General features: G+C 49.8%; 1 protein-coding gene across 6 annotated transcripts in view; it reads left to right on the top strand.

The window, feature by feature from the left end:
- Positions 1–21,991, top strand: part of PTPRS (protein tyrosine phosphatase receptor type S) — a gene marked incomplete at both ends in the record, with an annotated part of 97,239 nt that extends 75,248 nt beyond the window's left edge. For 3 of the 6 annotated variants that reach the window (XM_082011071.1, XM_082011069.1, XM_082011068.1), the window contains 14 exons: positions 81–92; positions 1,896–2,008; positions 8,596–8,693; positions 11,435–11,558; positions 14,243–14,418; positions 15,085–15,204; positions 15,334–15,488; positions 17,492–17,777; positions 18,268–18,446; positions 19,324–19,450; positions 19,533–19,658; positions 20,669–20,823; positions 21,500–21,635; positions 21,923–21,991. In XM_082011071.1, the coding sequence (XP_081867197.1) occupies positions 81–92; positions 1,896–2,008; positions 8,596–8,693; positions 11,435–11,558; positions 14,243–14,418; positions 15,085–15,204; positions 15,334–15,488; positions 17,492–17,777; positions 18,268–18,446; positions 19,324–19,450; positions 19,533–19,658; positions 20,669–20,823; positions 21,500–21,635; positions 21,923–21,991 (1,876 nt within the window). Of the gene's footprint in view, positions 1–80; positions 93–1,895; positions 2,009–4,393; positions 4,442–8,595; positions 8,694–11,434; positions 11,559–14,242; positions 14,419–15,084; positions 15,205–15,333; positions 15,489–17,491; positions 17,778–18,267; positions 18,447–19,323; positions 19,451–19,532; positions 19,659–20,668; positions 20,824–21,499; positions 21,636–21,922 lie in introns of all 6 variants that reach the window. The other 3 variants (XM_082011067.1, XM_082011066.1, XM_082011070.1) reach the window with 2 other exon arrangements.
- Between the last annotated feature and the right edge of the window lie 676 nt (positions 21,992–22,667).

Genomic DNA, 22,667 nt, shown 5'->3' with positions numbered 1-22,667 from the left:
TGCCCCCCCTTTCCTCTCCAAGGCCTTTCTAACCCGAACATTTGTCTTGTCTTCTCTCCACTTACTGTTTTCCTGGACAGCAAGCCAGACAGGTAAGAGCACCAGATTTGCAATTTTCTTAGGTTCTTTCTTGCTGGGCTGGCTGTGTGTTAGGCAGTGTTCGTTGTCTGTGGTGATGGGGCTTTGTTGGTACAGTTCCTACCATTAGGTCTGTTCCCCGTGTCAGGCTAGCACAGGACCATGTTTGAATCAGGGCAGAAAAAGCAAAGAAAGCCCAGCTTTCTCCTGCTTGTCCATTCCTAAATATAATGGCCCTTTCTCAAGCTGAGCAGCGGTGACAGTAAACGGTTCATAAAATGTTGGGTTAATGGAGCAGAGAAACACCCATTTGTATCACAGTCTGAGGTGAAAGCAGGTTTTCTCCATGTCTGACTGCTCCATACAGGCTGTCCCTGAGCCACTGGCATGCTGGAAGCAGAATCTCACCAGCTGAGCTGTCCTCACCCGTTGCAAAAGCTGTTCTTGCCCCATCAGCCAGGGACTTCTAACAGAGTTCGTTTATGACTGCAAAAATGAGACTATTTCGAATGATTTCCAAGGCTGGGAGAGCTTTCACTGGAAGTAACCAGTGGGTTTAGCCAATGAACTATTAACAGCAGTTTCAGAACTGTGGCAAAAATAAACTACTCCCAAACTGCAAAGTGGTGTAATTCCAAAATGCTGCCCCATGCAGTGCTGGCAGGGCTCGTGCCACTTCTAGCTATTAATGACATTAAGAGACAGCTAAAATTGTACTGAATAACCTCCTCTCTGCCTAAGTAATTGCTATTATTGCTGCAGGGATATTATTGGAGGCTTTTGTGCAGCCCAAGGAGGAGAGGCAAGAAGCTCTACAGCCATCTTACTAGAAGGGCTAGGACAGTATTTGCAAGCCTCAGGGTGTGGGTACATGTTCTCTGCCCTCTGGAGAAGTACTGTTCCTAGCAGCTTGTCACCGTTCCCTTGCCAGAGGTTATCACATCTTCAGATCAGCACTAGGCTTTGCTTCCAAATTGTTTTCAAGGAGAACGAGCCAGGTCAGCAAAGACTTTTTAACTGCCTCAGCTAACCTAACCCATTTTGAGCAAAATATATTAGGAAGCACTTGCATGTGCAGCTCAGCTGGCAGGTTGGAATGGGCTTCAGCTTCTGGCAAAGAGGTGAGAGAGATCTCAGCAGGCACAGCTGTGATGGGAGAGGATATGTATAAACTGCTTTTTTGAATCCAGATTTTTAGGGTTCTGCAGATCAAAAAAGGTTGAAAACCACTGCTCTGACTTCTGTTGTCTGCAGCAAGGCACTGAGAGCTCCTGAGCAAGCCAACAGAGCAATATCGGTACTTTATGTCCAAGGTCATGGCTAGGAGATTCTGTACTTTTCCAAATTACTACGTTGGCTCTGGTTCTTTGAGGCTGAAAATGGCTTGACCAGAATTGGAAGGTTTCTGCTTGCAGAGCTCTGCAGAGTTCAGTGGAGGCTTGTCTGTGCAGGGAGGCTGAGGTGGGAGTTCGCAGCACCTCAGCTGCTCCTCGCTGCCTGTCTGTACTTCTGCTGTGAGCGAGGGGGAACTTCCAGACTTGTCTGAAAGCTGCTGAGGGGCTGCTGGGCCGTTGTAAACTCGTCAAATACAGCACTGACAAAACCTTCCAAACCTCATCCCTTTTCTGATACTTTTTATGTAACTTTTATCCTTGGCTGCATCTGGCCATGATTTCGGTGGAAACTGTACTCAGGTCTGAATGTGGCCTGAGTAGCTGAAAAGGCTAAAAGGCCCATAAGCTAAGATGCTTTGTCTTTTTGGGTTTTTGTTTGTTTTTTTTGGTTTTTTTTGTTGTTTTTTTTTTTCCCCCCTAAAGCAAACGGAAAGATTCAGAGCCACGGACAAAATGCCTCCTGAACAACGCTGAAATCACCCCTCACCACCCTAAGGACCCTGTGGAAATGAGGCGCATCAACTTCCAAACTCCAGGTAACCGGCTGCAAACCGGCCTTTTCTCACTGGGAAGGCAGGAGCGGAGCAACTGCCCTTTCCTTAGCCCCCTCCCGCCCGGGTGAAGGCTGCTGCAGCGCTGCCTTTGAGACCTCGTGCTAACCTGGGATGCAGCCAAGGAACCTCAAAGCCTTGTCTGCGCTAAACGAGACTGCTGAAAGAAACCTTTGCTGGGAAACCTCACGGACCTTGCCCAGGCTTTACCCAGCAGTAGCAAGGCAGGAAGAAGGGTTTGCCTGGGTACCCAGCTAAATTGGTGCATTCTGGGCTAAGTACACAGCTGCGAGTGCCGTGGCCGTGCCAAGCTTGCCAGACTACCGATGCCGCCGCGCAGCGCCGTGCCTCGCGCTGGGAGATCCCCAGGGGTGGTGGAGATGAAGCGTGGCGGGCTGCCTGGCACGCGCTGCTCCAGCCACATCTGCAACTGGTGCTTTCTGCATACATGCCAAAACACTCATGTGAGGAGCCAGGCCTGCCCCGTGGGTTGTGTGGAGAGAGAGCGGCAGCTGGCTGCTTCGCGCAGACGAGGCAGCGTCTCCCCGCTTAGTGCGGACGCCGTCGCTGCGAACAGCCGCTGAGCTAGCGTGTAACTGCACATAACTCCCGGGCAGAGAGGCTCGATGCACCCTCCTTTCTGTACACGTGTGTCCCCATGTACATGCATGTCGAAGCTGCCTGCATGGCACCTCTGCAAGCCACCGCTGACACGGCCTGGCACGGGCATGTCCTCACGCGGACGGACACTTGGCAATGCCGAACAGTGCCTGCACACTGGTACGCACCTCTGCCTCGGAGTTCCTGGTGCTTGAAGATTTGAAGGGAATTTATTGTGCTTTTTGGGGGCTGGCTGTTGTTTTCAGTTTGTTTGTATTTTTTTGCTGTTTTGTGCTTGTTAGTAATGTTTCTACAGCTCTTGTTTCCCCTTCCCATCCCAGTCCTGTCCTTAGCGTTGTCTGAGTTTTTTTAGGGTGAGGTTGGCAAGTCAGTAGGTACCCAGAGGGCAGGGTTCTTCGGGGAAGCACGAAGGCAGCACTGAGCTGAGGGCTTCCTATGAAAAAGAGTTAGGAACAACCCTTTGGTATCAGCCCAAGCTTAGGAACGATTGAGTCTCAGCTGAGGGGTGGAAGTGGGTTCAATCCAGCATGCCCAGACTGAACACAGAGCAGTTCAGCAGTGGTTAGGTCCCTAAATCAGCCCTTACTTAGGGGTGTTCTTACAGGAGAGTCTGAAGGTGTCTGAGATCTTTTGAGTGTCCCCAGCTGCAGGTCAGCAGCAGTTTGCATTTGTGGGGGCTCAGTGTTAAATATATAACAGGGTGCAAAGAGGACCTCCCTTTGGGGAGTGTTCAGGTTGGCTTCTGGGTGCTCCAGGTGGTGATGTGAGACCCGAGAGAGAGAGCTGCAGCCCCCCAGGTGAAACCTGTGCTGAGATAAAAATAAAAGGTTGTGGCCATCATCCAGCTTAGCCTGGGTGCTAAGAGGCAGCTGGAAGTGCTGTTCATATGTTTCCCTTACTGGGTGTTTCTCCCTGTCCCCGCAGGACAGCGGAGTCAGCTAAGGGCGCTTCCGAGCTTCGATTAACATGATCGATAGATGAGTGAGTCTGTCTTCTGCTGACCCTGCTGTTTTGGTCATGCTATACCTCTGAATTCTTGGTCTAAGAGGCTTGTGAAAGGCAGCGAAGACATGCAAACCTGCCGTTAAGGCCCTGCTAGAGAAAGGTCTGCACATCTCAAAAGACCGGCTTTGTCCAGTCTGGCTTTAGAAAGATGCTGCCACCTTTTCTTTCTAAGTTTATCTAGCCAAAGAGTTTAGCTAACTAGTTTAGTCTGCTATGTAGTTTGTAAAGCAGTAAAAGGATTAAAGGATTTGGGAGACTTGGTCGCCTGCCTCCCGCAGAATTTTGGTAGCAGTTGGGTGAAAATGGACACGGATGGAAAATCAGAGCTTGAAGTGTGTTGGTGATGGTGGAGAGTTTGTGGTGCAGTTTGCAGGGGAAGACTCCGTAGGTGCTGTCTGAATTAAAGCCATTTGAATTAAATACATTGTGGTTTAGAAGAGGGTTTGTAGGCTCTTCTCCAGCCGGATTACCCAGGGTCCAGCAAGCAGAGAGTCTCTGTCCTGTCCCCTGCAGCAAAACGGGGGGGGGGGGGCGGGACGTGGGAATGGGAGTGTGCGTGAGCATCTGTGCAGCTCGGAGAGGGGAAAGCATAGCACATCTTGGAGAACCTGTCCTAGCCTAATCAGCACAAAAAATAACTTTCTTTTCCTCTTTAGATTTATGTTGTTTTTTGGTTTTTTTATTAGCATGAAATTTTTTAAAAAGTGTATATTTTATTTATTTATTTTTTACTGTTTTCTGCAGATTCTGGTCTGAGCAGCCCTCTCAGTGACCCTGAGTTTGACTTTGAAAGTTAGTTCCTGTGTGTTTTTGTTCCTGTTGGTTTCATTTTTTCCCCCCATTATTATTTTTTTCTCTTCTATCGCTTTCCTTTCCAATTCTGTTTTGTTCCTGTTACTATTTTTTTTTCCTCCAAATTCTCTGTATTCCTGCGGTGTTTGCCCATCTCATCCCTTTTCTGTGCCATCTGTTTGTCTGAACCGCGCTTCCAGTTTTACAGTATCAAATAACAGGCCGTTTGCGAGACAAGGGTAGCAGCAGCAGAGTAGAGCCCCCGGTAGCAGCGTGGGACACTGTCCGTCCTTCCGTGTCTCTTTTGCTGTCTCGGGAGAAAGACCTGGGTTTCAAGGCTTCCTTTTCTCCCCATTGTTGAAGATGTTTCATTTCCGAAGCTTGGCTAAACGTCCCTCGTACTTATTCACGGGCAGAAAGCGATCTTCAGTGCACCAGCGTGTGAGCGTTGTGTGTGTGTGCGCCTGTGGTTTTGTGTTCGTTGCTTTGTAACGTGGGGAAAGAGAAAAGCAGAGCTGCAGCTGACGAGCCCGTCGTTCTTTGGAGAGAGCTGCACGGGCACCTTTTCACGTCAGACGGGGAAAAGGGCCATTTCCCATCTGTGGCAGGTGTCTGTTCCTTGGCAGCAACTTGTTCCAGGAGCACAAAGACCAGAGGCCTCTCGATGGTCCTCCACACCCCCTGGGTTTCATGCGAAGTGCCATCCAGCCGTGGTGATTTTGCGAGGATAAATGGGTTCTGGCCCGTGTAACAGATGTTAGGGTGACGTTTCTGGCGAGTTGGCTGGTGCACAGAGAATCGAGTCTTTTGTGATAAGATTAGAGAGATTCAAGTGATTGAAATGTTAGATGAGACTGGCTCTAAAAGACTTCATCCCATTAGAAGCCAAGATCCCAGCTTTGCTGGGTGGGTTTTGGCTTTGATATTTTTATTTTTTTTTTTATGCTGGGCAGGGAAGTAGATGTGAGGTTTCAGCTGACAAATGTGAAGAATCACAGATGTTGCTTCTGCTCCGAGATGTGAGGGCTGGGACATTTTTCTGAATAGTTTAATCCAGATATTGGTCTCTTTGGTATTGAATACCCCTGTCAACACTGCCCCAGTCCAGCTGCCACCTCCCCTCGACCCCCTTATTGTAACAGAGGGGGGTTGTGTGTGTTTTCAAGCCCCGCTGATCCCTGGCTGAACCTCAGCCCAGGGCAGCGCTCCCTGTGCCACCCTCGCTGCTGCGAGAGGTCTCCCTGGGTGGTGGCCCTGCAGGTAGCCGGGAGGCCACTGAGCAGAGGAACCTGCGAGCCATTTCCCTTCATGTCTAAAAAAAGAGTTACTGACTTAAAGCAGACAAAAGAGAAGCTGCTGCAGCTGACGCAGCCGTGCAGGCTGGTACCACTGGGAAGTATTGCTCCTGGCTCATTTAGTATCAAACTCCTCCTGGATCGTAAATGGGAACCCTGATGCACTTGACGTTTTGACCAGGAAAGTGTTTATCGCTGCAGAGGTTTCCGGTCTTCTTTTATTATAAAGAGCCCTAGAAATCGATCCGACAAGGAGATTTCTGTCTTTAACAGCAGCAAAACAAGTTCCCATGTGCTCTCAGCCAGTGTCTGGTTACAGCGGGGTGGAGGCGAGGGCAGGATGTTCCCCAGCAAAGAGAGCTAGTTTTCAGGAGCCAGTCACGCTGAGGATTTTTCTTGGAGCTTTTATGAAGGAAACTCGTGAAATGCCTTCAAGGGGAATGTGACTTCTCATTCCGGATTGGCACAGTGGGCCTTTCCCATGCAGCCCGCTTGCTCAGGGAATGACACATACTGCTCCGTGCCTGCTAAGCCAAAGAGAATCTGGGTGGTTTGTTTTTTTTTTCTTCCTTGCTCATTATTACTGGGTTTTCTGATGGTTTACTTTTTTCCTTTTAACCTACATGTTCATCATTTGGGATTTAATTTACGGCACTGTGTTTCTAAGCACACTTCAGCAAATAATCTCTAGGCTTTTGCAGCACTCAGGTGCTGGCAGCTGAGCCGAGGGCCGCTGGGCTGCGGGGAGAAGTCAGTGAGGAGGTGACCCACAGGGATGCGGAGACGGCTTACGGAATTACCAAAAGTTCTTCTGAGTAGGGCTCAGCTTTGCTCTTATGCTGCAGCTCAAGGCATGCGCAGCCCTTATTTTCAGAGGCAGAAGGACAGACATTGAGAAGTGTTTATAATATTAACTTGGTTTGGTCTCTGATCTCGGGCATCTCTACCAGTGTGGCCTTCCCATCCCACGTGGGCGGAGAGAGGGCCGGTTCCTCCCAGGAGCCCCAGTCTGCGGCTGGTGCTGTGGTACTGGGGAGGATGGCAGCCGCCTTCCAGTCCAGGGTGGGAAGCAAAGCAGAAATCCTTCTCCAGGTGCAATGGGCTACGGGACAGCAGGAGGCTAGTTGGGAGCTTTTCCTCCATGAGCCAGGAGAGACTTTCTGCCCTGATGCTCAGCAGACTAGAATGGAGCCAGCGCAGCAGAATACTCCGGGGTTATTTCTGTGAGCTTTTTTGTCTGTTCCTCCCCCCTACCTTCTATTTTCAGCTAGACTTCCTTGTGCTGAAAACAGACGTCTAGTTAGCTTTAGGAGAAACCTGTTGGAGTGGTGGCTCAAATCCCCGCTCTCTGGCAGGCTCGTCCTGTCCCCAGGCCTGGGGGAGGCGGCATCTCTCTAGAAGTCACTGTAAAACTGAGGATGTCATGCTTGCTTTGCCATCTCTGTGCTGAGTTTTCAGAGTATCTGACCATGCTGCTGCCACCGCCGCTGCTTTGTCACACACCAACACCCACGGGGCTCGAAATTCTCCCTGGCTTCCATCTCTTCTCCACTCCTGTCCTTCTCATTGGGGGCACTGCCCAGGGCTTCTTGGCATGCTGCCGTCCTTGCCTGTCCGCTGTCGTTCGTAGCGGGATCGGCTGGCAGACAGCATGGGAAGCCTTTGGGAAAACATAATCCAATGCAGATGAGCAAAGCACGGAGCGCTTTTCCACCGCGATTTGTAGCGTAGCTATTTGAGATGATAGGATGGGAAGGATCCCGGCTCCAGAGCTCCAGCTGCCCCTCTCGGAGCAGGATGTGCAAACCACACTTAGACTGAAAACCGAGCCTGCCTTGGCTGCTCAGCCCCGTTCGTGGCTGAGATGTGCCTTCAGTCTGGCCAGTCTAATGCAGCGTGGCCCTCCGGTATGTCTTGGAGAAGATCGAGTCTGTTCCCTGGTGGTTCTGCCTGCCTCAATACGGGCACAACCACGTGTTGGTGAGAACTGCAAGGGCATCAGGTGAACCAGGGTCATGAGGCATCGGTCTCTGCAGCAAATTGTTTCCCATCCCCGAGACTGAGAAGAGGCAAGAGGATCTTTTGCCTCTCCATCGCAAAAGGTAACGACATCCCCAGGAGAGGCTGCGATGGGGTCGGTACGGCCTGCCCCCAGGTGGCAAAGGGAGGGCGAGGACAGAGCAGCGCTGGCCGTCTGCGGGCTGTGCTGTAGAAGGAACATCATCCACTGGCCGTGAGCAGGACGAGGAGCCAGTGCTTGACGTTTCCATACCTGGTTGCACTCTTGGAGCGGTGAAGGTTAGACTGGTGCGTCCCTGAGCTCAGCAAGAAGCTTCCAGAGCCAATGATGTGCAAAGAACAATTCCTGAAAAGCCTCCCCTGCTTCCCCCCATCTGCATTCCCTTCCCCTGCCCCACATCACCATGGTTGGCTGGATCTCTGCCCCTTTTCTTCTTTGTGTTGGAGTTTGTTTATGATCATTGCGGGTGCTGTAACATTTGCTGCGTAGGTTCCACTGGCAGCATTTGCTCATTTTAAGTCCACTATTGGAATCGCTAACACACATCTGCTCTTCGGATTTTCTTTTTGTTTTGCTCTGATTTACGCATTGAAAATGGGGCCATCAAGGGAACACGCTCATTTTACTGGTTTTTTTAGTTCCTTGATTTTTATTCTTTACTTCCAAGGACACAATTTCGAGCCCTGAATTCTTCTCTTCTAACCTCCCTACTTTCATTGCAGATCTTACATTGTAATTTTTTTTTCTTTTCTTGTTTCTTCTCTCTTATAAAATGTGCAACGGTTGTGAATTTTAGTTATTATTAAATGAGATTCTTTTCCTGCTGTCTTGTCTTTTAGGTATGCTCAGCCACCCACCAATCCCCGTTTCCGAGCTGGCTGAACACACAGAGCATCTCAAAGCTAATGATAACCTGAAATTGTCCCAAGAGTATGAGGTATGAGCAAGAGTGAGTGCTGTGCATGGGTTTGCAGAGCCAGGGAATTCAGACAGGCCCTCATCCAAATAAACAGAGCTTCGTTGTAGGGATCTGGTTAATTGGAAAAAAAAAAAAAAAAAAAAAAAAAGTGCTATTTATGTATTGAAAATTAATTACTCGCTGAGTGCTTTGCTAGGGTCCATTCCAGATCATAAAAAAGGTGCGTGACCCAAGAGCTGACCCTGTCCAAAGAGGGGTCCTGTCCATCTGGGGCAGGGTCTGAGCTCCCTTCGTGAAGAGGGGATGTGTTTCTGGAAGCTGACTGGCAGACCGATGGGATGGGGAGTTGTCCTTGGGCATGCCTGTGTCTTGCTGCTGAAGGTGGAGAGGACCAAGCCAAGGCACGTGATAGCCAGTTTTAGATAGCTGAAGTTAGCACAAGATAAACAGTCCGTCCTCCACAGCTGACGTGATCAGCAGCCACGGGGCTAAAGCTGAGAAAAACAGGATGACTTGTGCCTTTCTTGTCGTGTCTGGGGGTTTTGTGCTCTTTTTTTTCTCCTTCCTGCTAACGTTTGGTTACTCACATGGGCTTCTGCAGGTGACCAGCTGTGGCTACCGGACTTGCATTTCAAATTACTATCCTGGGCTGTAAAATGCCCACCTTGCCGGGGCTGACAGGTCGGGCCGGTCCCCAGGCAGATTGAGGGGGAAGGCGAAGAGCATCGTAGCCGCCGCGTTACCACCGCTACGTAGCGTGGCGTCCTTGTTGCCAGCCAGGGCAGGGCTGCGCGCTTGCCCAAACCCGCTCCTGTCCGCTCAGGCTGCGTCCGCACCGGTTAAATCCCAGTGCGAGCGCCCGGTGCTGCCGGGGCCATCGGTGTGCGGGTTGCTTTCATTGCAGATCGAACACGTAGCTGAATCTTTTTTGTTGTTGTCCAAAGACATAAAATGCCCCCATATTTTTAGACTAATAACTAGTCTAGACTGCCTAGTTCCGCTTACAGGCGGAGAGCGAGGGGCTATCTTTCTGAACAAAGGACTGGTTCTGGGCTGCTTTCTCCCCGCTCTGGCTTGCAAATCCTGGCGTGAGCGAAGCAGCTCTGCTCGCAGCTCCGCGCCCACGGAGCGGGATTGCGCGGAGGAGAAAGCGCGTTTGCTCTGCTGGGCTCTTCCGCCCCACCTTGGGGTGCGCGGCGAGCAGCAGCCTGTTAATGTGCTCTGTCCAGATTTCAGAGGCTGATTTGCATAATGCAATATCCCAAGTGCCCTGGCTTCCTTCCAGCACAACCTCCTCTAGTGGGAGAGCCAGAGCTAAACAAACATCGCTAATGAAATGAATGCGAGGCGAGATTAGAGGGATAGAGAGCAAACAGACACATTACAACAGTATAAATACCCATTAGTTAGAAATGCTCCGCGGCGAGAGTGCGAGGGGACGTTTGTGTCGGGCGGTTTTGTACCGGCGTTGCCGCGACCGCCGGAGCTGAGCTGTGCCCGCGGAGCTCTGGGGCCGGCACAGGCAGGGCAGTGGGAGCCGGAGCCTGGCAAGGGCCGACCCCTGCGAGCTCGAAGGGACGAGTCCAGGCAGGCGTGTGCGGGACCCTGTGCCCACCAGCCAGGAGCGGCAGGCAGGGAGAGCGAACAGCGGGAAACACGGCTCGGCACGCTCCTGCCAAGCCTCCAATTGAGGCAAACCCCTGGGGCTCTGCAAAATGATGAAGGAATTAAGCCTTTGTTTTATTTAATTCTCTGGCTGAGGATTTAGAGGTAAACGTAATTAACCTAATTTCCATATCTGGGACAGCTGGACTTTAGGAAGAAAAAAAAGCCCCACCAAACCTGGCATAAATCACCAGGTCAGGCAGAGAGGATTTTTCTCTCCAGTGTATTTCATTGCTTACTGCTTCATCCCTTCTAGGAAAAAGCCGTGTTGATTCAGTTTCTTAGGGCCGGGGTCCCTACCCTTCTCTGTGCGGGGAGAGGCACTGCTCCCGCCCCGCTGAGCAGGCAGGTGCCTGCCCCTGCCAGACTCCCTTGTGCTTCCTCCCCCCTTTGCACCTGGGAGACCTTCCGCACTGAGCCTGTGCTGTCCCAAGTAATGCTGTCTCTGCTCTTCATGGAGCAGCCCGGTCCCTTCCTGCTGCCCGTGACAGCCAGGATTTTCCCTGATGTTTCATATCCCGCTTGCACGCGTGGTTATAAACCTTGTCCTAGCTTAAATATTTTCTTCCCGGGTATTAGTATGCAGCAAGACACTGCTATATTTATGCTTTCTTAATCGTTGTTCAGTTTAACCGTGCGCAGATTTAGCCTCTTCACCATTTCATAAATACATCCTGATGTGATTGTTCCCGTTGTTCTCTCCCAGTTGCCGGCCGTTTATCAGTGTCAGTAACGCAGGGCCGTAACTAATCCGGTACGGCCCCGGCAGAAGTGCCATCCGAGGCCTCCGTATTGCAGCCTGAAATTGCACTGATGCTTTTGCCACTGGCTTGCACCGCATCGTGCCGGAGGGGGAATTCTCTCCGGTACCGCTCCCTTGGGCCAAGGGAGATGGGACGCGGGCACCCTGTGCCACTGGGCTGGGGCTTTTCCACAGCAAAGACTGGATCTTGAGGGAAGCAACCGGTGAATGGTGCGTTCCTCAGCTAGATCTTCAGAGCCGTGATCTGTCCCACGCGGAACAAGGTATTCAGAGCTTGATTTGCTGCTTTTCTCCTCTCTGACTCTTCCATTTTCTCTCCCAATTCCTCCAGTCCATTGACCCTGGCCAGCAGTTCACCTGGGAGCACTCCAACCTCGAAGTGAACAAGCCCAAAAACCGTTACGCAAACGTGATTGCCTACGACCACTCGCGCGTCATCCTGCTGCCCATTGAAGGTACTGTAGCATCTCTTCTCCCTTCACTGTTACCCTGTATTTATAGCTTTAACGTCTCTTTGGGAGTTTAGCAAGCAGGAGATACCTCTTGTAAACCAGGCATTTGCTGAATTCTGGTGACTGACATATTCCCTGGAGCTGCCATCTCTCATTTCAAGGGCTGGTTTATCAAGAAACTGTCTTCCCTTTACTTGGAGATCCCTGCTCGATACGCATCTGACTAACGGGAAGAATTCAGACCACATAGTGTTTTTGAGAGGGCAGTGGGAGGCAACGAACGTGGAGCGTGTCGGTGTGGTGGATGAATGAGAAGTCAGCACAGGGCTAATTGTACAAATGTCAGTGTCGGCAACATAGCAAAGATGTGGCTGCTGAGTTTTACAGACATAAAGATTACTTGATATGCAGCTCCTGCTGCAGTCCTGGCCCCTAAAAGGCTGAGAATAAGAAGGGGTTAGCGTTAGCCTGGTAGGTCATGGATTGTTTCCTGAGCTTCCTATGTGAGTGATGGTGCAGTCAGAAAATTTACATTAAATTTCACAACTCGCGGCTCTTGACGGAGTCGCTCTGGTGCACACTAGGATAAGAGAGGTTTTTGGTGGAGAGGAGATGGAGGCAAAACAGGGCACCTGCTCTGGTTGCTGCTGCTGAGACAATACTTGAGTTTCATCGTCTCAGGTTGTGTGTGGCTGTGCTGTACGGCTAAAGCATTTAAAACCGCCTTGTGTTGCCAAGAGCTGATGATCTGAGCAGAGAGGATATGGGATGTCCTAATAACCCCCTGGTGAATGTAAAGGTTAATTCGGAAGCCTTCGTGACAAGGGAATTGCTAGAATAATCTCTCTCTGCCAAGGTAACTCTGAGGGACATGGGGAAGTGGAAGAGCTGTTCCTGAGGTAACAACAGATCACAGTGATTTGCCAAAAAGCTGCACAAATCTGGATTGGTCTTGTCTGTCATTAGAGGATTTTCAAAATTTCTCATTCTGAAAATGACTGTGTTCTGGCTTCTTTTTCTTCTGAGATTAATATTGTATGAGCCAAGGAGAGCAAAGTCTTTACAAAAGTAGCTTTGTCATTCAAGGGAAAAGAGAAGAGCACAAGTGTAGAAATGAAGGACACTTTGGGCTGATCTTAGGAAAGCAGAAGCACAGGACTGGATGCAGACAGCAGTCCTGACTCTGCCCAGGTGGCATCTTGAGGGACCGATGGTGCAAGTGTGATGGGCCAAGGTTTAATTTTCAAGCATCTGAGAAGTTCTTACATGTCTTGGGTGGTGTGTTCCTTCTTACCAGACTGTATTTTATGCCGAGGACTGGAAGATGAAAAGAGTTGGAGGAATTAGTTGTTGCTTTTTCTTTGTTTTAAATCTGGATTTGTCAAGGCTGCAGATTGTCACCGTCTGCTTGGTCAGGAAGAAGTAGCGGCTTTAATTCCGTGACTCCTCTGTAACTGGGCCTGTCACGCAGCGAAACATTGCAGGAGCTCATGGCCACCATTCTAAATTACAGAGTGGACCCGAGGGGAGATTAATTCTGGAAACTTAGCCTTGATCACGTTCCTGCTGCTGCTGTACAGCCGCCTTCCCTCCTGAAATTTCAGATTGAGAAGAAACGGGGGCAGGGAACTCTCCAGAAATTTAATCAAACCCCATTTCTACCAGCAGCTGAAATTACCAAGTACCCTTGAGGACTGGCAGGCAATTCAGCGTGGATTGCACCTCTCCAGCAGAAGCAGCAATGTCTATTGCTACAGCAGGATGAGGACTAGCAACCCAATTTCATATTGGTACTGCTCCCCACCCTTGGCTCCCCGTCAAGACTGGAGTTAAGCATTCTGTACTGAGTTAATCACAGGTTGGCAGAAACCTGCCAACCTTGCCAGCCGCTCTGCTCTAATTAGGAATGGGCCAAATTGCCAAACAGTGTGGCTCCTCCGTGCCAGCCTCGGAGGCTCTCTAAAGCTGAACCCGAACATCAGTGCTTGCCAGTGTCCATTTTAACTTCAGAGCAGTTTTCTCCTGCCACGTCCCAATCACCCTCTTCACTCTGGCAGTACCTCCTGCCGCTCTCAGCAAACCCCTTGAGCAAGGACACGGGCAAGCAGCTGTAACTCAATAGCCTGTAACTCATGCGAATAGGGGGAAAAAAAAAACCAAAACACTCCTAAAAATGACAGCGGACAATTTAAAGCAAGTCAAAGCCTGTAATTTCAAAGCCTTTACTGGCTGAATCGAGCCTAGTTTTATTCCTTACTTTGTCCAGCTGTAGCTCACTGCCTGGTTTAGACTGCGGGCTGTGTAGTGCATCGACCAGGTGCGTTCGCTGCCCAGACTCTGGGTGTTCTGGCACAAGGACTTGGTTTTGTCCTGTTTGAGACCAGTGAAGCAAGAGCCTTAGGCCAGGACTTTTGCCCCTATTAGCAACCCGTAAGAAGGCCGTGGTTTCAAGGCTTGATATTTGGTCTCTTCAATATCTTTTGCAAGAAGTTTTTTGTCTCCCTGCAAAGCAGACCTTTGAGGCAGGAGCTTCAGCTGGGAAAACTTGCAAAGAGCCTCCCAGCTGTGATTCTAACGCCACAAAAGGTCTGGTGTTTTTGCAGGGGAATTCTCATTCCTGCAAAGATCTCCTCAACTATATAAAGTCCTGCGCAATTCTCTAACTTGCTTTTGCTGATTTAATACAGGAATTGTGGGCAGTGATTACATTAACGCCAACTACATTGACGGCTACCGGAAGCAGAATGCCTATATTGCCACGCAGGGGCCTCTGCCAGAGACCTTTGGAGACTTTTGGAGGATGGTGTGGGAGCAGCGTTCAGCTACTATTGTTATGATGACTAAGCTGGAGGAGAAATCACGGGTAAGATGCATGAGAGGGATGACTTGTTAGTCATAATCCTGGAGGATTGGAGGATGGGGTTGGGGAACAGCAAATCCCTTTGATCTGCAGCCCACAGTTGTGTCATTGGCGGATTTCTGCCAGCACCCTGAAAGTTCAGTGATTCATTGCTTTTAAAAAAACCAAACCATTCGCCCTGGAAGGCTGCAGCCTCCTTTGCAACTCCTAGAGAAGAGGACACTCAATCCCATTGCATGCTTTGTAGGTTTGTCTCAGAGTTAATCATGTGGCAAGTTTCACATTCAGTTCTCTTGTTTAACAAGCCCCAGTACATTCGCTCTAATCTTCAGGATCATTCCAGTCTATTGTCTACGTGATTGATGTGATACATCAAAGCCTGTGCTTAAGCAGGAGGTTTTCATGCTGGGTCTGTCCCTATCCTGGTGCTCTGGAAAGACATTTCTTCATTTCTTGCACCTTCCCTCTGCTCTGCGACCTGGCCAGCTTCACCTGCAACAACATCAGGGCAGCTCTGGAATGAGCTTCCCCTGCAGCGTAGGGTTTGTTACAGAATCACAGAATCATTAAGGTTGGAAAAGACCTTTTAAGATCATCAGGTCCAACCGTCAACCCAAGACCACCATGCCCACAATGTTCCAGCATTGAGCAATGCTTCCTGTCTTCCAGATAAAGTGTGACCAGTACTGGCCGGGCAGAGGTACAGACACCTACGGGATGATTCAAGTGACGTTACTCGACACCATTGAACTGGCCACGTTCTGCGTTCGAACGTTCTCCCTTCATAAGGTCAGCTTTCTCTCGCTCCTGTTTTTTCCCCAGAGATGGGCTGCGGCACGCTCTCCGTACGCAGCACAGGCAGGCTATGGCGGTGCGCTGGTACCTCACGTTACTCTTGGTGCTCCTTTGTCTTTGCAGAACGGCTCCAGTGAGAAGCGGGAGGTCCGCCAGTTCCAGTTCACAGCATGGCCTGACCACGGTGTACCCGAGTACCCCACCCCATTCCTGGCTTTTCTGAGACGGGTGAAGACCTGCAACCCCCCTGATGCTGGTCCCATTGTGGTGCACTGCAGGTACCAATTTCCCTCACCTAACTCTTGCACGGGGCCACCTGCACGGCAGGCAGAAGTTCAGAAGGATGTTGATTTGCACCTAGGAGACGCCTACGGTCTCCTGGCGGGTACCCAGCAGCAAGAAGCTGTCCTGTAAAGTGGATTCCCAGACAGCATCTGACAAGGATACGTGAGGTTTTCACTGGGCGCAGAATTTCCCGAGAGGATGAGTATGATTTAGTTTGCACCAAATCACTTGGATCTTGTTAGCAACGGGAAGCGCCCCGTGCCGTACTGGTGTCTGGTTCTGCGCGAAGGGGTTGTTTCTCGTCAGAGTGGGAAAGGGGGACGATCGAGTGCGACCCAGGAAGCTGCTTGGTGTTGCTGCGTCGGGCGTTCGGGAGGCAGAGCTGCCTCAGCTGTCAAAGGGAGAGCTGACAGTGATTGAAAGAGGGGGTTTTTTGAGTGCTGCAGCCATTCTGATAACGACAAACTGAAGGCCCCTATGGGCAGGTAGTGTTCCCTAATTCAGTTTACAGCCCAACGAGGAACGCTTGCAGCCTCAACTTAGATAAATCCCAGTGTTCCTCAGGAGGGTGTGGAGGAGCCTGCAGGTTACTCGGCGCTCAGGAGAGACATCTGAATTTTACAGGCTGCTGGGGGAAGCTAATCCTGCCTCTCCTAGAGGATGCCATTTAAACAGTCTTTGTAAGTGGGCAACTTATCGCTAACCTTGCAGATGGCAATTATCGTGCACCTCTCAGAAAATGAATAAAGAGAGCTGTCAGCTCACAATGTGCAGGCACCAGCGCCCAGATCAGCTGCTAAATTCTTGCCAAAGCTCGTCACCTGCTTGGTTCAGGTGTTAGGGAGTCTAATTAACAGAGATCAAGGGGACTTCATGAAAAAAGGGACTGCACCAGAATAGTAAAAGGAAACCCTTTATTAGCAGCGGCAAATGCATAGACCCCCAGAGCCCTGCTGATTCACAAATGCCATTACACACAAGTTTGATGTTACCTCGATGCACAAAAACATTTAGGAGAAGAGGTGACGCATGTTACTCATTACAACATCAGTAGTTTCTCATCTGCTGAAAGATCTGAGTGATTAAACATGTTTTGTAAGCCCTTAGATTGTGCCAGCCTTTTGTTCAAGCCTAGAGCCCCTGCCTAGAATTGTCGTAATTGTGCGTCTGCCAGGAGAGCTCCCGTCCCGGAGCGGTCGCAGATGAAGAGGCAGGAGAAACGGGGCAGACCAGCATGGAGGGGCAACAGGCATGTCACCAGAGGCAACTTTTCATCTTCCATCCTTGTCCTCAGGCGACATAAGACCAAACATGATTTGGGAAGTTTTTGCTAAATTGAGCTGAGCAAAACAAACCTCTGCTCGTTGCAAACTCTTTGGGGCTAAGCCTGAGCACTTCTGCGTACACAGAAGACAAGGGGACCTTTAGGTCCGCCGGCTCTGATCCAGCAGCCTCTTGCCGCTTGTGGCAGCGCTGGCCCCAATAGGGTTCAGATAAAAAGCTTTTCAGGTTCCAGTGCAGGCTTTGCCGGCCCCAGTGCGGCACTGTGCTCACGCACCAGAGTGACTCGGAGCAGCAGTGACTTTGCTGTCACCGCTGCCCTCCACTGCATGCTGTACCAACTGTCCAAACCCTCCAACACGGTATTTTTAAACTATGTCAGGAGCAACGCGCTGAGGTGAGTAGGCAGTAGTGCTCACCACCACCAGTTCCATGAGGCAAGTTCCTTTAATGCAACAAAATTCATGAAACGGCCGGACCCACGCGTTCGGCTGGCTTGCCAAGATTGCCTTTGCCTCAGGCCAGCAATAGCTGTGTTCACGAGGCCGTGGTTCCTTCCCAGACACCGAGTGCGTTTGTTGTTCACTCTCTGCCTTGCCCATCTGTTTCCACCCCGTGTTTACTGCTGTCTGTGGCAGTGGAAAGATCCTCACTTCTGGACTGTCCTTCAGTGGCAGGATAGTCCATCGCTTCATTTTTTCCTTTTTCTTTCCAGTGCGGGCGTTGGACGGACAGGCTGCTTCATTGTGATCGATGCCATGCTAGAGAGGATAAAACATGAGAAGACAGTGGACATTTATGGGCACGTCACCCTCATGAGGTCACAGCGCAACTACATGGTACAGACAGAAGACCAGTACAGCTTTATACACGATGCCTTGCTTGAGGCTGTTGCTTGTGGCAACACAGAGGTCCCAGCTAGGAATCTCTACACCTACATCCAGAAACTGGCACAGATTGAAGTCGGAGAGCACGTGACAGGCATGGAGCTGGAGTTCAAGGTAATGGTAGATGCTCGAATGGGGACAGTAGTCACCGGGGAAGGCTCTGTGTTCCTCACCGGAGCTTTGTTCTGCTGGCACTCGTGCGTAGCAGACAGGGAGCCCTTATAAGGCTGATGGGAACTTTTTGGTCCCACGTTAGAGAATTACTTTTCTGACTTACGCTACCACAGTTCTCAAGGGAGATGTACCTGTTGCTGCAGGAGGCTTGTCTGGTCATTTCAAATCAAGATTGAATTTGCTCCCTCCTTAGATTGGGTTTTTAAACTTTTTTTCTCTCTGAAAGCCTTGTTTAGGGAAAGGTCTTAGATTCTGTGTGTGTGTGTGTGTGTGTGTGTGTGTGTGTGTGTGTATCTCCCCAAAAAAAAGGAGGGCACGCCGGGTAGAACAGCACGGCGGAACACGGAGGGCAAGTTAAGTGGGCTGGCATAGGGCTCAAGGAAAAAAACCAAAACTGAACAAATGGTTGTGACTCCACTTTTGCCTTCAGCGACTCGCAAACTCCAAAGCCCACACCTCCAGGTTCATCAGCGCCAACCTCCCATGCAACAAATTCAAGAATCGCCTTGTCAACATCATGCCATACGAGACCACCCGGGTCTGCCTTCAGCCCATCAGAGGAGTGGAAGGGTCAGACTACATCAATGCCAGCTTTATCGACGGCTACAGGTAAACGGGACCTTGCTGCCCCGCCCCGGTCAGGAAATTTTCTGTGTCTGAGTCGAAGGATGCAGATGTACTAGGGGCTGGACTCGGTCTTAACATGGGTAGGCTGTTGTTCGTCCCATCACCTAGCTACACCCGCACGTGTAAATTCCCTCTTGCTGATGGCCAGCAACTCACACAAAGACTCAAACGCAGCCTTCTGATAAGTCTTATTCCCTGTGGTCTTAAAATTACTTATCCCTGAAGCAAACCAAACCTTTCTCCAGCTGTAGGTCCTAAACATAGAGTGTCAGTGGGGGCTGGATTTTGCCACTGGGAGGTTTCTAAAAACAGATTAGCCTTTTTATTACTTTTGTGATTCGGGGACGCTGCGATTTTGACAGCTTCCCACAGGCAATACATGCCATGTGCTCCAGCCCTGGGAGCTGCAGCTCTCCACTGGTGTGCTCGGAGCCCAGCCAGCCAAAGCTGAGCCCGAACTGAGGGAACAAAGCAACCCCACATGCAATGCAGCAGTCCTGGCCCTGGCTGGTTAGGGCATCTCCATGCCTGGCAGTTGAATTCTTGGTGCTACTCAGGCCCAGAAAACAGAGATTCTCATGCCAGGAATCCGGCATGCAGCATGTTACACCACCTTCATCGTGGTAGAGTAATCTAGATTTACCCCTTGGAAATACTTCACTGTTGGCTTTGGGGTTATTTTGGCAATGAGCACCAAAGACACCTCCCACCACTTTAGACCTTGGGCTGGTCTAGTTCTTCCCGAGCATTTCCATTTGTTCTCCTACTCTCCAGCCTTTGCATGCATTTCCCAAAGCTTCTGTCCAAGCGATTCTCCACACCCCCTTGACCAATCCCTTGCGGACGGGCTCTCTTTCAGGCAACAGAAGGCATACATTGCTACTCAAGGGCCGCTGGCAGAGACCACTGAAGACTTCTGGCGGATGCTATGGGAGAACAACTCCACCATCGTCGTGATGTTGACTAAGCTTCGCGAGATGGGTCGGGTAAGTAAGCGTGCGCTAAGGCGAAGCACGGGGGCAAGCCTGCAGCACAAGGACTAACAGACACCTCCTTTCCCCTTGGCAGGAAAAGTGCCATCAGTACTGGCCAGCGGAGCGCTCGGCCCGCTACCAGTACTTTGTAGTAGATCCTATGGCTGAGTACAACATGCCTCAGTACATCCTGCGAGAATTCAAGGTCACTGATGCCAGGGTAAGTGCGTGCTGCGCAACACGCAGTCTGTGCTAGCTGGGGCAGGGCTGGTTCAAACGCAGGCGCTAAGGAAGGTGGCATGTTTTGGCTCCTGTAAGAAAGATTCGGGTGTAACTCTTTCTCTCTGAAAGTCTGGGATTATCATCAGCGGGGGAAAGCTTAGTTGTGATGAGGAACGGAACACACAAATGGATTGTACTTAAATATATCTTCTTACAAATTGAAAGTAGTTTTCTAACCCCTGCTCTCTAATCACAGCAGTGAGTCGTTAGCTTTTCGTTTTACTTGGAGCTTATATGAGATGAAAGCAGAAAACAGCATCTCCCCAAGCAGCTAATAAAAAGAGAGTTGCAAAGGACATTCTTCACACTACGGGAAACGTACACTTCTCCTTGGGTTTTAAGAGGAACTGCCCTTTTGAAAGGGGCACATTGACTCAAATAAATAATCTTAGATTCAATGTCAGGTTTCTCCTATGAAGGAACATTTCAGTACCTTCCAAAATTTGTTTAGCAGATGTAACCCTCAAAGTGAAGTCCTCTGCTTCTGAGGTTGCCAGTATTGTAGAACCTGTAATTCTATTTGCAAGGTTGAGAAGGAGGATGCCTCATCAGTCCCCATAGAACAAGATTTATCTTCCTGTCAGCTGTAATTCTGACACTACGGCAACTCTTTCTCAAGATTGATAGAGAGGCCATAACCTCACCTTGAATGTTCCTTTGCTGAAGACTCCATCTGTGCAGTCTTTGCAGTGGTCAGGGCTTTCGGCACACCTGCCAGGAGCGTAGCTCCGTACTGACAAGCCGACTCCAGAAATGTCAACTGCAACGTGAGCAGCTTCATCATTATACAGAAAATATATCTATTTTCCCCTTATCATACCACAAAGTTGGTTCAATGTTTTATGCTCCTTAATGAACTAGCAACGAAGGCCGGGGGGGTGGGGGGTGCCTTTTGTATTTAGTACCACAAATACAGGATGTTTTAAACATTACTGTTTTCTCCCCCAGGACGGTCAGTCACGAACTGTTCGCCAGTTCCAGTTCACTGACTGGCCAGAACAAGGCGTGCCAAAATCAGGAGAAGGTTTTATCGATTTCATTGGACAGGTACATAAGACCAAGGAACAGTTCGGCCAGGATGGCCCCATCTCTGTCCACTGCAGGTATGTGCGAATGGAAACATCTAATTCATCTGAGGAAGCAAAAGAGCAGAAGGAATTACAATCCCACAGATACCTCCCTCCTTTCCTACCCCATCTTCCTGGGAGTTTCTGGAGGACAAAGCAAACTCAGCTCCCTTCGGACCTGGGTGCTGCCCAAAAGGCCTTTGACCCTACATACCATACCTAGGGGAGCGGTATGAGATGCTGATGCTCTGAAAGAGCTGGGAACCACGGTGTTACTCAAGAGGTGACCTGCAGAATTAGAACTACTTTTTACCAGCCTTAGCCTAGTTCTGCACCTCTAACACTGCTGGCTTGTGTTTGCTGATGGAAAGAGTTGTACCTCCCTACCCCTGGGCAGGAGAGGATAACGCACTCTTCAAATTATTTAATTTAAAAAGCTTGATGTTATATGTATTAGTAATAATTTTCACACTGAATGCTGTTTACCACTACCCAAAGCTTTTGATTATTTTTATTTTGCTTTCTGACATTTGTTTGGCTCACACACTCTAGCAGTTTTACTATTTCCTACCTCCTCGAGGACTGACAGCCTCTCCAGTTCCAACAGATCCATGTTCGTAAGACACAGCTCAACCATACCGTGACCTCAGCATTTAGGAAAGCCTTTGAACGTTGTAACATCCAGTTTCCTTTTTTCCTCCCATTCCTGCAGTGCTGGCGTTGGCAGGACTGGAGTGTTCATCACGTTGAGTATCGTCCTGGAAAGAATGCGTTATGAGGGTGTTGTAGATATTTTCCAGACAGTAAAGATGCTGCGAACACAACGACCTGCTATGGTGCAGACAGAGGTAAGGACTTTTGTTACAAATTCTCTTAAAGATTTCATCCCAGTCCGTCAGCCCTGCCTCTAAACGCAGCCCACAGAGCAAGAAGGGTTACTGGCGGGACGGTCGGTATCCATGAGGTGCACAAACAACAAAGGGAAGAGATTTCCTTTCCCGGTAGTTTGCAGCTCTCTGAGAATAAAAGAGTCTGCGCCTGCTTCCTGCCCAGGCAGGTGCTGGCTGGAAAGCAGGGCAGGGATCCTGAAGAGCTATTTCAAACCTCTGAAGCTGGTTCTCTTTACTGTTCGCAGGATGAGTACCAGTTCTGTTACCAGGCAGCTCTGGAGTATCTGGGAAGTTTTGATCACTATGCAACATAAAAAGCCATCCGTTGTGCAGACTCTACCAACCACTTAAGTCCTGGAAGGCCTCTTTTGACCCAGGAGGAGCGCTTGAACTTACAAAACTGAATCGGAAGAAGTACCTTTTCATCTGGACAATGCATTGGGGAGCAGGGGGAAGGACTGAAAGGAACGCCCCTTCAGGAACTCCATGTTGTAACCTGGACCGTGAAGAGGCAGCTCAGGAGATTGGTGAAGGACTGCTTTAAGTGGTGAACTGCTCTTGTTACCTCAAGTGGTGTTCGCTGTGGAGGATGTACGGACATCGTGGAACAGATCCAAAAGCTAGAACACACCTTGCAAAACGTTACCGCTGGAGAAGGGAAGGAAACCGACTTTGGTTACATCATTAGAGTTCAGTTTATTTACTAATATAGTTGGCAGTCTTTAAAGGAAGTCACTTGCAGAATTGAAGGTGTTCTGTAAAAGATAAGGAACTAAATCTCAACACCTAGGCAAAACATAGGGTCGGGAGTTCTTCTAGCTGGAGTCTTAAGAACCTGGGCTGATTCTGGGCTTGCAGGCACCTTGCAAACAGCGTTCACTAAATGCCCCTGCCACGCGACAGGTTTTATAGCTCACATTTTGAATACTTGGAACATTCCTCATTTCTTCTAATTCCAAATTTTTTTTTTTTTTTTTTTTTTTAGGATAT

Source organism: Phaethon aethereus (assembly GCF_964289735.1).
Source record: "Phaethon aethereus genome assembly, chromosome: 26".
NCBI lineage: Eukaryota > Metazoa > Chordata > Aves > Phaethontiformes > Phaethontidae > Phaethon > Phaethon aethereus.
Note: the sequence above shows the minus strand (reverse complement) of the source record. Positions and strands in the feature narration are given on the sequence as shown.